The following is a 12664-nucleotide window of genomic DNA, read 5'->3' on the forward strand; positions in this document are numbered from 1 at the left end:
TTCCTTTTTGAATATTTCCATCTCTTTTCTACTTGAGTGATAATCAGACTACACATTCACATAGCACCATGTCATTGTTATGCTTTCACTGTATATTATTACATTAGATTTTTATAACAACGCTGTAAGGAGTGGCTTTTATGCTTAAAATAAAGATGAGAAAAGTGACTTATGGGACTTCCCTAAAGTCTCAGAACGCTATCCTTTCAGCTGCACCCAGATCTCCTACTCCAGTTACAGTATTCTTTCTCCTCTGATAGAAAAATATTTTTTTCATCTTTTTGTGGCACCACAACCCCAGATTAAGCCTGAGAGCAAATGAGTGCAGGATTCTTGAAAAAAAATTCAGGAGATAGAACTGCACATAGAAAATCCTGGTAAGACTTCAGTTCACAGCCCGGGGACTGAGAAAGGAAGGAGAGGCAGAAAGAGAACAGATGCTCCTGGGAGGTGTGGGTGCAGGGTGAATGATTCAAAGGCTGGAGAAGGATGGGGATATATGCCTTTGCATAAAATGGTCACTATCTTTAGCAGGTCTGAAGTCTTCTCCAAATCTGATTTCTAAAACATTGATGGATACATGACTTCAGGGGAACATAAAATATATATTGTTAAAGAACAGACACAAGACTCCCCAGCTGCCTCCAGGATGGCCTCAGACTTGAGCTCTCCAGGCAGAAAAAAGTCCTTCAAAGGGTTTCTTTACGCTGATTATAAATTGCCAACACTGTGGAGCTCAGAAACCTGCATATATTTGCAACTAGACACACAGCAAGGGATTTTTTTGTGCTCACATATTTCTTAGCCGTTAAACTCAAAGCACTTAGACCCCTTACCCCAATGCACTTCTCAGGCATTTTTAAATCCTTCCTGCAGACAGTGATATTGTTGTTAAAAAGGTCAATAATTGGCCCAGTGTCCAAACTGGCCCAACGTTCAAATAAACTTTGAATCTCTGAATGTAAGAGGAGGAGTGTATGTGAGAGATGATATAGTTCAATGCCATCAGTTTAAATCCATTCATTCAATTAATTTGACAAATATTTACTGATGTAGCAGAGTGTATAAATGGGTAATGCAGTTGCTGTTACAAATAAAGCCCCAAATCTCGGGGGCTTAACACACTGCAAGGTCATTTCTTCCTCACATGAAGTCCAAAATGAATGTTTCCACAGTTAATTATAGCCAACAAAATTCAGGTGTTGCCTCTACAGCTCCAGCCTCTCAACTTTGTCTACTTGTAGCTAAATAATATACATTCTGTCAGTGTTCTGCCTTGGACATGGCTAATGCCGTTTTCTCAGTCTCTTTGGTACCAAGTGTCAAAGGTCGGTTTGCTTGGAAGATCACTTGGATGTCCAAAACATATGTACTGTCCTAGTATTTGTTGTCAGTGGGTGAGCCAAGTAACTGGACAAGGCTTTCTCCCTTCAGGAGATAACTACGTGGATGCTTTCCTGCTGAGAGGCTCCCATGAAGGGCAGGTGGTGGCAGCTTCGGAATAGACTCTGGCTAATGTCGAAGCAGGGTGGAGGGCGCACTCAGCAGTCCTGAGGATTTCAGGCATCAGCCACCAAGTCAATTCTTGGGAGTCCCGGGGACTGAGGCTCAAAGATTAACTCCTGAGACAGTGAAGAAAAAGTTACCCTAAAGACCTCACAACCCAAGTAGGAAGCCCGGACTCAGTGGGGCTGTTTGGGAAGAGGAGACAATGTGGGCTTCATCCAGGTATTTTGTTGAGCCTTGTGTACAAAGTGACCAGAAAAATCTGCCAACTATACCTGGGGACCTGGGTAGCAGGTGTGCTCGAGTTCCCACAAGCTACCTATGCTGGGGCCCCGTAAACCCCAAGGATTTGGTGAAAACTGGCTCTCTGATACGGCAAGCTTTGCTGAGGAAGGTAGTCTCTGCCCAGTCTGCCCTTGGGGTACTGACTTCTTGGAGACACAGTTCCCAGCAATACCCCACTTAAAAACAATGGCTCCTGCCCTGCTCTTGGGCACCTGTGGAGACCAAGGGCCTTAGAAAGGACAGCCAGATATCATTGTGTCCAGGGATCCCCATCCGGCATTGGTCTCCTCAGATGTTAAAGGCAGAGTTGGAAAGGCAAACAGATTTCTCATAAAAAATGAAAATGGAACATTCCAGAGCATCTAGCCTGGTCCCACAGATGAGTGCTCTTCACACAAGAAGGTTGAGGCTATATCCTTCAGGATCCATTGTATCTCCCTTGGTTACTCTCGTGACCAAGTTTTGGCTACCTGGAGATGTCTCCCAGGAAGCCCTGACGCTGCTTGGGTCTGGTTTATGGAAGGCTCATCCCAACTAAAAACTGATGGAGTCCACTGGGTGGAAGGTTTACATCTGTGTGCAAGGGGACTGGAATGGCTATCAGGATGTGGTACTGTCAGTAGTTCATCTGTCTTTCTGAAGGTAAATGGGGACCCTTACAGCTCTAAGGGTGAGCCTTGTCCTTTTCTGGCAAATAGACAACATGTGTCCTCTGCTGCCATCTCATGGCTACTTACGGCCTCTTCTTCTTCTTCTTTTTTTTAAAAATAAATTTGTTTATTTATTTATTTATTATTATTATTATTTTGTCTTCGTTGCTGTGCGCAGGCTTTCTCTAGTTGTGGAGAGCGGGGGCTACTCTTCATTGCGGTAAGCGGGCTTCTCATTGCAGTGGCTTCTCTTGTTGCGGAGCACGGGCTCTAAGCACACAGGCTTCAGTGGTTGTGGCACACAGGCTCAGTAGCTGTGGCTCGTGGATTCAGTTGTTTCGCAGCATGTGGGATCTTCCTGGACCAGGGCTCAAACCCGTGTCCCCTGAATTGGCAGGCGGATTCTTTACCACTATGCCACCAGGGAAGTCCCTGCTTATGGCTTCTAATGGCCTTTGACACTTAACCCCCTAACTGGAATTGCCATTTTGTGCAAGTGGCAGATTTGGGCCACACCATAGCAGCACTTGAGACAAAGCTCTGCCGTATTTTTGGATATCTGGTTCATTTACGGTCATAGGTGCCATGCCACTGGCAGCAAAGGGCCCCTGACAGTGGGCTAATGAACACGACATTCCACAGACGTTTCCAATTCCTTTTCATGCTCAGCTGGTGGCATCATCCAGAGGTAGAAGGAACGTTGAAAGACATGGCTGGAAAAGGTTGCTGGACAGACTGTGCTATCAGCACTGTGGACTACCATATAGCCAGACAAAGTGAGCGTTAATGCAGCTGGCCCTCAGAGGGAGTGAAGCCAGGGCCGCTCACTTCTGCGTCTGCACCTCTGTGATTAGAAGCAATGACCAGAGATCAGAACACAGACCTCCAATATCTGAAGGACAGGGTCCTTAATGCCCATTCTTGCCCTCAATGTCTGTGTGCAAGCTCCAGGAACTCATGAGTTGCCATCTGAGTGGGGTGGGGGAATATATAGTGGCTACAGAGCTTAGAGTTGAAATTGACTGAAATTAACCATAATTTACCATCCAAGACTTCCTCTGGAATATGGCAGCCTTCAATAGACTCCAGGGTTCCATAATAGTTATAGCAGACAGATTCTGCCTGTGCAATTCATCTTCAAGTGGGGAGATAGATCCTGGTACTCCCTACTGTTCCACCTTCCCTTCCCTTTCCTCTTTGAACTGAATGGAGACACCTCTTCATGGCATCTCACAGGTAGGATAGCTTGACCAGCCTTCCTTGAACACCCAGTGACAAAGAGTTCACTGCCTCAAAAAGAAACATCATCTGCTATATATTGAAAGCCTACCATGTCACTGGCAGGTGACATAAGCTCTCCTTTATTGAGCCTACTCATTGCTAGCCATCATGATGACCATCACATCCACCCAAATGAGGTGGGCGTAATCCCCTCCCCATTTAACAGAGCGGGGAATGAGGCTAAAGGAGCTTGAGTTGCTTCTCAAGGGAGAGCACTTTTGAACTGAGGTCTCTGAGTCCAATCCAGTATCAGTCCATACTGCCTCTTGATGACATATTTAAGATCATTTAAATATCGAAATGGAGTAACTGTGGTCCAGACATCCAAAATGGAGCTGGGTGGACTTTGTGGTTGTGGTTTCAGACATGTTCCTGTGTCCCTGAGAACTTGAATTTTCTCTGAATGGTATCAAACTCAAGGATACCACCAGCATTACATTTGCAAACATTATCTGCTAGCAGCTGCCAGTTGCAACCTTGTAGTTTCAAAATCCCCTCTGCCCCTCACAACACTGTATTCATTCAAACCCCAACCAATCCTTCCTTAACAAGCACCTTTACTTCTTGCCAGCTCCAATTCTAATTCCTGACAAACAACTTTATGTCACCATGTGTTTTTATGACTTTATTATCTTCCCTTATTTTCTAGTCTGGTGGAACACAATTCAAGTGCTCCTTTCTTATCAAACCAAACTTGGGTCTGCTCACCCGTGTGCAGTAAAGCCAATCTACTAACACCAGCTGTGGTGAAGGAAAGTGCAGCATTTATTGCAAGGTGCCAAGCAAGGAGTCCAGGCAGCTAGTGCTTAAAAGACCTGAACTCCCAAATGGCAGGAAATGTTTTCAAAGATAGGGTGAGGGAGAGGGTTGCAGGCTGTGTCATCAGCTCATGGACATTCTTCTGACTAGTTGGTGGTGAGGTCATCAGGAGTCAACATCATCAACCTTCTGGTTCCAACTGGTCTGGGGTCTATGGGCTTGTGGGCAGCACACAGTTAACTTCTTCCACCTGGTGGGGGTTTCAGTCTCTGAAAAACAGCTCAAAGGACATGGCTCAGAATATTATCTAGAGCCCCTGGGGAGGAACTAAAGGTCATACACTTTGTTTAATTGCTAAACAATTATTATTTTGTTTTGCTTGACTATTTTTCTTTGTTTCTGCATTTTCTCACTTATCTGATTACATTTATTATTTGCAACTTGGGGAAGGCCAAGGAGACTAAAGTTTTTCTACAAACAAGCAGGCAGAGGACATGGTGGGGTAGGGGTGACTGTCCTGGCAAGGTCCCATAGGGTCCTGCTTGGTTACATCTTTAATCTGTGTCTCCTGGGATGCACTCCTAACAAACCCCAAATAAACACCTCTCTAATCAGGTGTCCATTTCTGAAATTGTGGTTAACACTCTAAAGGGCTATGGGGACTCAAAGGAACTCAAGACCTGGGCTTTGTACACAAGGGTTTGAGATCTTGCTGGGGAGAGAGAGCAAGAGTAAATGCTCATTTAGAAGAGGGCGGAGAAGTGGTAGGTGTCATTGATCTGACTTGATGGCAGTGGCGTTTCAGGGAGGGAATGAAGGCGTGCAGGAGCCCCTTCTTCAGGAAGATGGGAGTGGAAACAGGCATTTCAGATGGATGGATGGTGGGTTTGGGCCTGGTGGTTAGCCATGAACATGCTCTCAGGACTGGCTCCACCTTCTCCCTTTTCCCCTACAGCCCTTACATAGGCACCAAAAGTCTGTAGTTTGCACTGGGGCTTAGCCACATTTCTTGGACGAAAGCTAGTTTCTAAATGATCTTTTCCGTCAGGGTGATTTGAAGTATGCTTGGCCAACTTTATGTACTTTGGACTCATCTGGAAAGCTTGTTAAAATACACATTCCTGGGCCTCACCCTCAGATACTGTGATCCAGGGTATCTGGGGTGGAGTCAGAATTATCCTTTTTTGAGCTCCCCAGGTGATCCTTCTGGTCCTCAGGCCACACTTTGAGTAGCACTGATTGATACTGCATTTCATCATTAGAGAACACCAGACAGCTCTCTGGTGGTTTTAGTTTGAAAGGTTGTCAGTAAGCAGTCTGTGCTAAAACCCACCCTAGCTTGTGACGTTGTTACTGAGTCCAAGCTCGTACTGCTTGCTGTAGGACAGGCCAATAAATCGAGAGACGAGTTGTTGAGGCAAGGAAAAGCGACTTTATTCGGAAAGCAGCAGACCCAGAAGATGGTGGACTAGTGTCTCAGAGAACCATTTTACCCGAGTTAGAATTCAGGCTTGTTTTATACTAAAAGGGGAAGGGGTGCACTGATTGTTGCAAACTTTTTGGTGCTGGAATCCTTTGTTCTTACAGGTCTGGTCACAATGTTCCTATAAACCTCACAACAGGACAGATATCATTCTCTGTTTATCTCTATATGAATGGCAAAGTGTTACACCTCTAAAGGTCAGAGCCTTGAGAATGGGTTATCCTGTATATTTCAGGCTGTAGGCAACATTCTTTTACAAAAGATGCAAAGCCAGCATGACTAAGCAGAGGCAACAGAGCACTAAGGTTAGTGCTAACGGAATAGATTCAACAAGAGAGCCAGGAGCTATGGAATCTGGGGGACCTGGATCATCTTCTGACCCAAACACTTATGAGCTGGGTGATATTGGACAACTCACTTCTGTAAGCTTCAGGCTACTTCGTTTATAATTAGAACTAAAACTGCTGACCTCATAGGGATGCAGTGAGGATTACAGGAGGGGAGAAGTGAAAGGCACAGAACCTTCATAAGAAACAGATTTGTTAAATGTGTCATAGGTTTTTCGTGCACATATTTTTCAGAAATTCAACTGCAGGAACCTCCCCTGATTTCCACCACCCCACAGCCTTCTGTGTCTCTCATATACTCATCAAATGGGTCGTCTTGGTTTCCACCACTGACACTGAGCTCCTAGGAGGCTGGATCTAGTCTGTTAGCTCACCTCTCCCCCATCCAGTGTCTTGCACAGTGCTTGGGACATAGTAGGTGATCAATGAATATATATATAAATCAGAAGAAATGCGTGTAGAAGCTGTATCAGTAATTCTCAACCCAGATTACACATGAGAATTACCTGGGATACAACTCAGAAATTCTAATTTAATTAACCAGAGGCTGTGTTTCTCAACCCTGGCTGTACATCAGAATCACCTGGGAAAATTTTTAAATCCACATGCTCAACCCACATCCCTAACCAACTACATAAGAATCTCTTGGGATGGGACCCAAACATCAGTATTTTTAAAAAGATCCCCCCTCAGGTGAATCCATTGTGTAGCAGGGGCTGGCATCACTGGGTTAGATGCAGAGACAATTGATTGACACATGCAGTGGGTTATTAATGTGCTCTTAGATACAGACAAATCTTAAAGGTTAAAATTAAGAGGGGAATGAGTCACTATTTTGTGTATGTCTACTAACATTTTTTAATTTTCTGCCATTTCTGATTTTGGTAATTTACCTTAATTTCTGTGTGTACAGTGTCACTTTCTTTCATGTCCACTTCTCTATCTCTTTGGCTATTTGCTATTGTTATTGGGTGACTGTGTGTGTCAGGGGGGGGAATAATCTCCGCCCCGCCCACCCCGCCACAAAATTTATGTTCACCTAGAACCTGTGAATGTTTGAAAATAGGTTGTTTGCAGATACAATGAAATGAAGGTGAGGTCATTCTTGCTTAGGATGGGCCCTGACCCAGTGACTGGTCTCCTTAGGAGATAAGGGGAATTGGGACACACACACAAAGAGAAGCTCCATATGAAGACAGAGGCAGAGACTGGAGTGATACATCTACAAGCCAAGGAAGGCCAAGGATTGGCAGCAATCATTGGAATCTCAGAGAAAGGCCCGGAACAGACTCTCCCTCAGGCTCTCTGGGAGGAACCAACTCTGCTGACGTGTTGATTTCAGACGTCCAGCCTCCATAAAAGTTCGAGAACACGTTGCTTTAAGCCACTCAGTTTGTGTGATGTGTTACAGCCGCTCTAAGAAAATAATACAGAGACTTCACTGACATCTGTAGTTTAGATCTATTTTTCAATAAGAAGATTAGAGTCATAATTCTGAAATCATTCTTTTATTGTTCACACACAAATCTGCTATTTTCTGGACTTTCTCTAACTAGGAGTCGAAGTTCCCATTGGATGAAATGTGCCCAAATTCCTGTCTTGCTCCAAAGGCTAAACTGGGAAATCATGAATGTTTTACATATTTAAATTTTCATAGAAGGCTCAGAAGATTAAAGCAAAACTTCTAAAAAATAGGCGTGCGCGCTTTCCACTCTTAGGCCGGTCAGTGCATACTCCATGTGACCTCACTGAACTCTGTAAGCTCCTGAACGGAAGGTTTCTTTCCCAATATTTGGAGATGCTGCAGGTCATGAACTGATGCAGTTGGAGCTGTTTAAAAACTTTGTTCAATTTGTCTGGGTGCGTCAATGTCTACGAGAACCAATATTGGCATTTTCCATACTGGAGGCTTGATGTCTACGAGAACCAATATTAGCATTTTCCATACTGTAACAAAAATAAATGCACCAAAAACACCATGTTATTTCTAAGATGAAGCATTTACATCATGGATTACAAAGACAATGTAATGGTCGTAAAAAGTATATAACAATTCGTTAAATCTATAAAGAAAGTAAAAAAGTATATTTACATTTTCTTCCCTTTAAAAAACCAAAGATCCAAACAAACATTTTATATATTAATAAATTTAACATAGACAATTTTCATTCATTCAACAAGGATTTCTTCGGTATTCTCCATGTGCCAGCTCTCATTTTAAGAGGCATCAGCATTTATTTTTATCCAGTCATATTTGTTGTTGTTATGTAATTTAATGTTATTATTTTAGTTTTAAAAGTTTGTCACCTAATAATAAAGCCCTCCCCAGTCCCACCTTAGAAATATGGCTTAAAAAAGAAAAGGCTTACTTTTTTCATGGGTATAGTTTCAACACTATAAAACACAAAAAAGGGAGATAAAATGATTTTTCAATTACAATTACAGCTCAACAGCTGCATCCCCCCACCTTTTTACTCTAATACAGATGCTGAAAAAGCAAATTCAGGAGAAACACATATTAAGAAGGAGGTAAATGAAGTCAAAACGAACACATTTTTTTGGGGGGCGGGTACGTGGGCCTCTCCCTGTTGTGTCCTCTCCCATTGCGGAGCACAGGCTCCAGATGCGCAGGCTCAGCGGCCATAGCTCATGGGCCCAGCCGCTCCGCGACGTGTGGGATCCTCCCAGACGGGGGCACAAACCCGCGTCCCCTGCATCAGCAGGCGGACTCTCAACCACTGCGCCACCAGGGAAGCCCAAAATGAACACATTTTGAATACAAGTTCACCAGGCACAGAGTGAAGGGTGGACCATGGAGCCAAAATGAAAACTAGTATAAACAGTTATAAGGTAAAGTGCCAAGTCCCTGAGACAGAGGAACTGCAAACAAGAAATAAGAAAGCTGGTTAAGGAAGCTGAGATGATTAAACAAGGGGAAAAAAAGTTAAAATAAGCACAAGAAAACCAGTACAAAAATTTCATCTGAATATGGATGACCTATTACACTAATATGTATAAAATGGATAACTAATAAGAACCTGCTGTATAAAAAAATAAATTAAAAAAAAGAATGTCATATAGTTGTAATCATTAAAAAAAAATCAAGTTTAATCGCATCAGAGCCATTCTTTAGCAAGTGCTTGGAAGGTAGCGCCACTTCGAAAATGATTCCCCAGCCTCTTGTCTACTTACTCATCTTCATATACATCTTCAGAATCCATTCGACGGTAGTACTTAGCCAGCTTTACAGCAAAAATGACAGCCGGAAGTAAAAGTGCGGTAGCTTTTCCTATACCAAACCAAAACAAATTCTGCGGGGGAAAAAGGAAAATCATGAGGATTAGATTCTTGAAGATGGGAAATGGAAAACAACACTGGCTTGGGGAAAATAACTTTATTTTGCAGTTTTTTTAATGGATTCTAATTTTGTGAACTTAAGATGAGCCGGCCACTGTGTGAAGTGCTACCTATTATTATAATTCATTCCATCTTTCTGAAAACATTGAATAGATCCTATTGTCATATTTATTTTACAAATGAGGAACAGAGGCAGCAAGTGCTGAAGCAAGGTTTAGCATCTAGGACACCCCAAACAACAGCTAACCATCCCACTAGATGGCCCCCGCCTTTGAGGCCAGCCGTAAGAGCATGGACAGCCTGCAGGCCTGAGCTCAGATCCTTCTCTGAGTTGTTTTGATGTGAGGGTGGTTCACTAAACTTCCTGGCTTTGCTCTGCCTCTGAACAGTGGGATTGGCAGCATCCTCATCCTATAACACTATTGTGTGAAGAAAACAGATGCAATGCTTGGTACATAACGATGTCCCCAACAAACGTTCCATGATGAATTTAACCAATCTTTAAGGACAGTCATGGGCTGAATTCAATCCTGTTCTGCCTAAAAAGCAATGTTAAAGTATTTTTTAAAAGACATCTGCCTATATTCCTAAGTCAGATGTCACACAGAAACCTGGCTTTACGTCTTTTCTCGAAAAGTCTCAAGTCAGAACTCGTAATGCTGAGCCCTCATTCCCACAAGGCAACATCAGCTGGAGCTAAGTGATGGTTCTTCCTTCAAGAGGGGCATCTGTCCTCAGTCTGTTGCAGGCCATACCACTAGCTCTTACAGGGGTGATACCCAACATTATTTAACCTGACCCACCAATCAGAACAGAGATGGCTGTGCAAAACCAGTATGGCTCTCTGGGTACCAGACACTAGCCAGCGTCTGGTCTTGGCCTGTTTTGTAAATCTACAACCTTCCAGATCCTAGTAGAGGCTCAAGTCTGCGGCCCCTGCCTTAGGATAACCCTGTAACACTACAGCAGCCCTCCCCAGCCCACTGGGAGGTAAAAGGCAGCTCGGACATAAAAACAACTGCCCAGACCCTCATGTCTCGGCCACTGCGCTTCTGCTTTGTTCCTGGTTGAGTTCAGCGTTGGACAGAGTGGCATCACTTGGCCCAGAATTTTCAGTAAGTTTGTTTTCCTTTCCCACATATTCTTTTATTGGTAGATTTCTACACTTTCAACCTTGTTTTGAGAGGCTTAGAGCTTTATGACAAGCATTCCTTTTACTGGAAGCTGCCTCAATCCTTCTGGGTACAATCAAGATATAAAAGAAACATGTTTGCCAGCCAGGAGTCTATTTTCCTGGCTGAGCCAAAGGCCAGAACTCTTCCTTACTCTTTAAACCACCTGCTCCAAAGCTCTAGACTACAGTCTTCCTGAGCATCCTCCAGGCCTCCCCTCCAGTGGTCTCCGATTGTTTTGGAGATGCACCTGCTAGTTGGGTGATCTGACTGGTTGCGGGCAGGCAGTGGAGACTGGGCACAAGGAGAGCAGTTCAGAATGAACCAGCCTAACTAATTTAGGGCTCCCCTAATGAGGGCTTTAATCAAAGCCCTCAGCAGGGCCTCCAAGCAGCAGACAAAAGGGTACAAAGTCAGGAGGGGAGGGAAGCAGCCAGGAGGCCAAGGCGGGGGATCTGCATGGCTGGGAAAGTGGCAGGGTCATTTCCATCCAGGTACAAAAGTCCCTCCCAGAGAGAAAAGTGATAATGGAACAGAGAGATGGACGGATAGAGCAATCTGAATGTACTGTGGCAGGCAGCTATCTGATCATCCTTACAGCCTGTGCCAGACAACACTCCAGATGACAGGGTCACAGCAGTGAACACACAGCTCGTGCTCACGGAGTTCAGAGTCTAGTGTGTGTTGCGGCGGACAGGTCTTACCAAAGAGCCACACCAATGTACAATACAAACAGCAAAAACATCTCTACAGGAAAAGCAGAAAGTTCCATGGGAGTGTACAAAAGGGAGCCAAATGTAGTTGGGAAGATCAGGAAAACCTTCCCAGAAAAAAAGACATGTTTGAGCTAAGACCTGAAAACGGAACAACAGCTAATAACAGCGAACATTTGTGGAGTGTGTTAATGTACCAGGAAAGGTGTTAAGGGCTTTCCATGTAGTCTCTCTTTGAACCATCAAAACAACCCTATTAAGGTGAAGAAGCTCAGAAAAGATAAATAATTTTTCCACGTCATGGAGTTCAGAAAATATAGAAGTGGAATTTGAATTCAGAGTCTGTGTTCTCAACCATTATATTATAAGACCTAGAGGAGTCAGCTAGGTGGGGTATGGGTGTAGAGGGGAAAAATGAGAGAGAGAGAGAGGGAGAAGGAGCTTGTGTCTAATTTCTAGGCAGCAGAACTGGCATATGCAAAGGCCCTGGGGTGGGGAAATCTAGATTTTTTTTTTAACATCTTTATTGGAGTATATAAAGAAATGAAAGAAAACACTGAAGCACAGTGAGAAAAGTGATCAAATAGTACAAAATGTGCCAATGGGCAGGTACCCAATCATGCAGGGCCTAGAGCGTAACATTAAGGATCCTGATCCTTCCCGTGATATTAACAGTAAGCCACTGAGGTGCTTTAAGTGAAGGGAATGAGAGGATTGACTCATGGAGAGAGTCAGTGTGTATTGAGGAGTGAACAGACCTGAGGAATAAACTTGATTAACTGGAACTTACCAGCCCAGTGGTAACATCTTAAAGGGCTATTAACCCAAAAATTAAACTAAGTTTGCTATAGCTTTAGGGTTACATATATAGCTGCACTAAGAGTCCTTTGGAATATTGGCAATCTGCACACCAGTGATGTTCCTTTCTAATTATTTCAGACAAACAGTTTTCTCCATGAGGGTCTCTTGACTTCTGTAAATAAAATTCAAGTAAGGAATGAAGATATGCAGCGAGGACTTTGACTTTTCTAGCTTATTAGTGTCAGAACACATTCATCTACATTTTAGATCTTAGGTCTTGGATTCTACAACTGTAATAGACCCAAGCAGA

General features: G+C 43.6%; 1 protein-coding gene across 1 annotated transcript in view; it reads right to left on the minus strand.

The window, feature by feature from the left end:
• Positions 1–1559: 1559 nt before the first annotated feature.
• PROM1 (prominin 1) overlaps positions 1560–12664 on the minus strand; it is a gene marked incomplete at both ends in the record, with an annotated part of 118334 nt that continues 107229 nt past the window's right edge. The window contains 4 exons of the mRNA XM_079711628.1: positions 1560–1622; positions 1782–2003; positions 8681–8705; positions 9504–9622. Of these exons, the coding sequence (XP_079567754.1) occupies positions 1560–1622; positions 1782–2003; positions 8681–8705; positions 9504–9622 (429 nt within the window). The remainder of the gene's footprint in view (positions 1623–1781; positions 2004–8680; positions 8706–9503; positions 9623–12664) is intronic.

Source organism: Hyperoodon ampullatus (genome assembly GCF_949752795.1).
Source record: "Hyperoodon ampullatus genome assembly, chromosome: 1".
In the NCBI taxonomy this organism is placed as follows: domain Eukaryota; kingdom Metazoa; phylum Chordata; class Mammalia; order Artiodactyla; family Ziphiidae; genus Hyperoodon; species Hyperoodon ampullatus.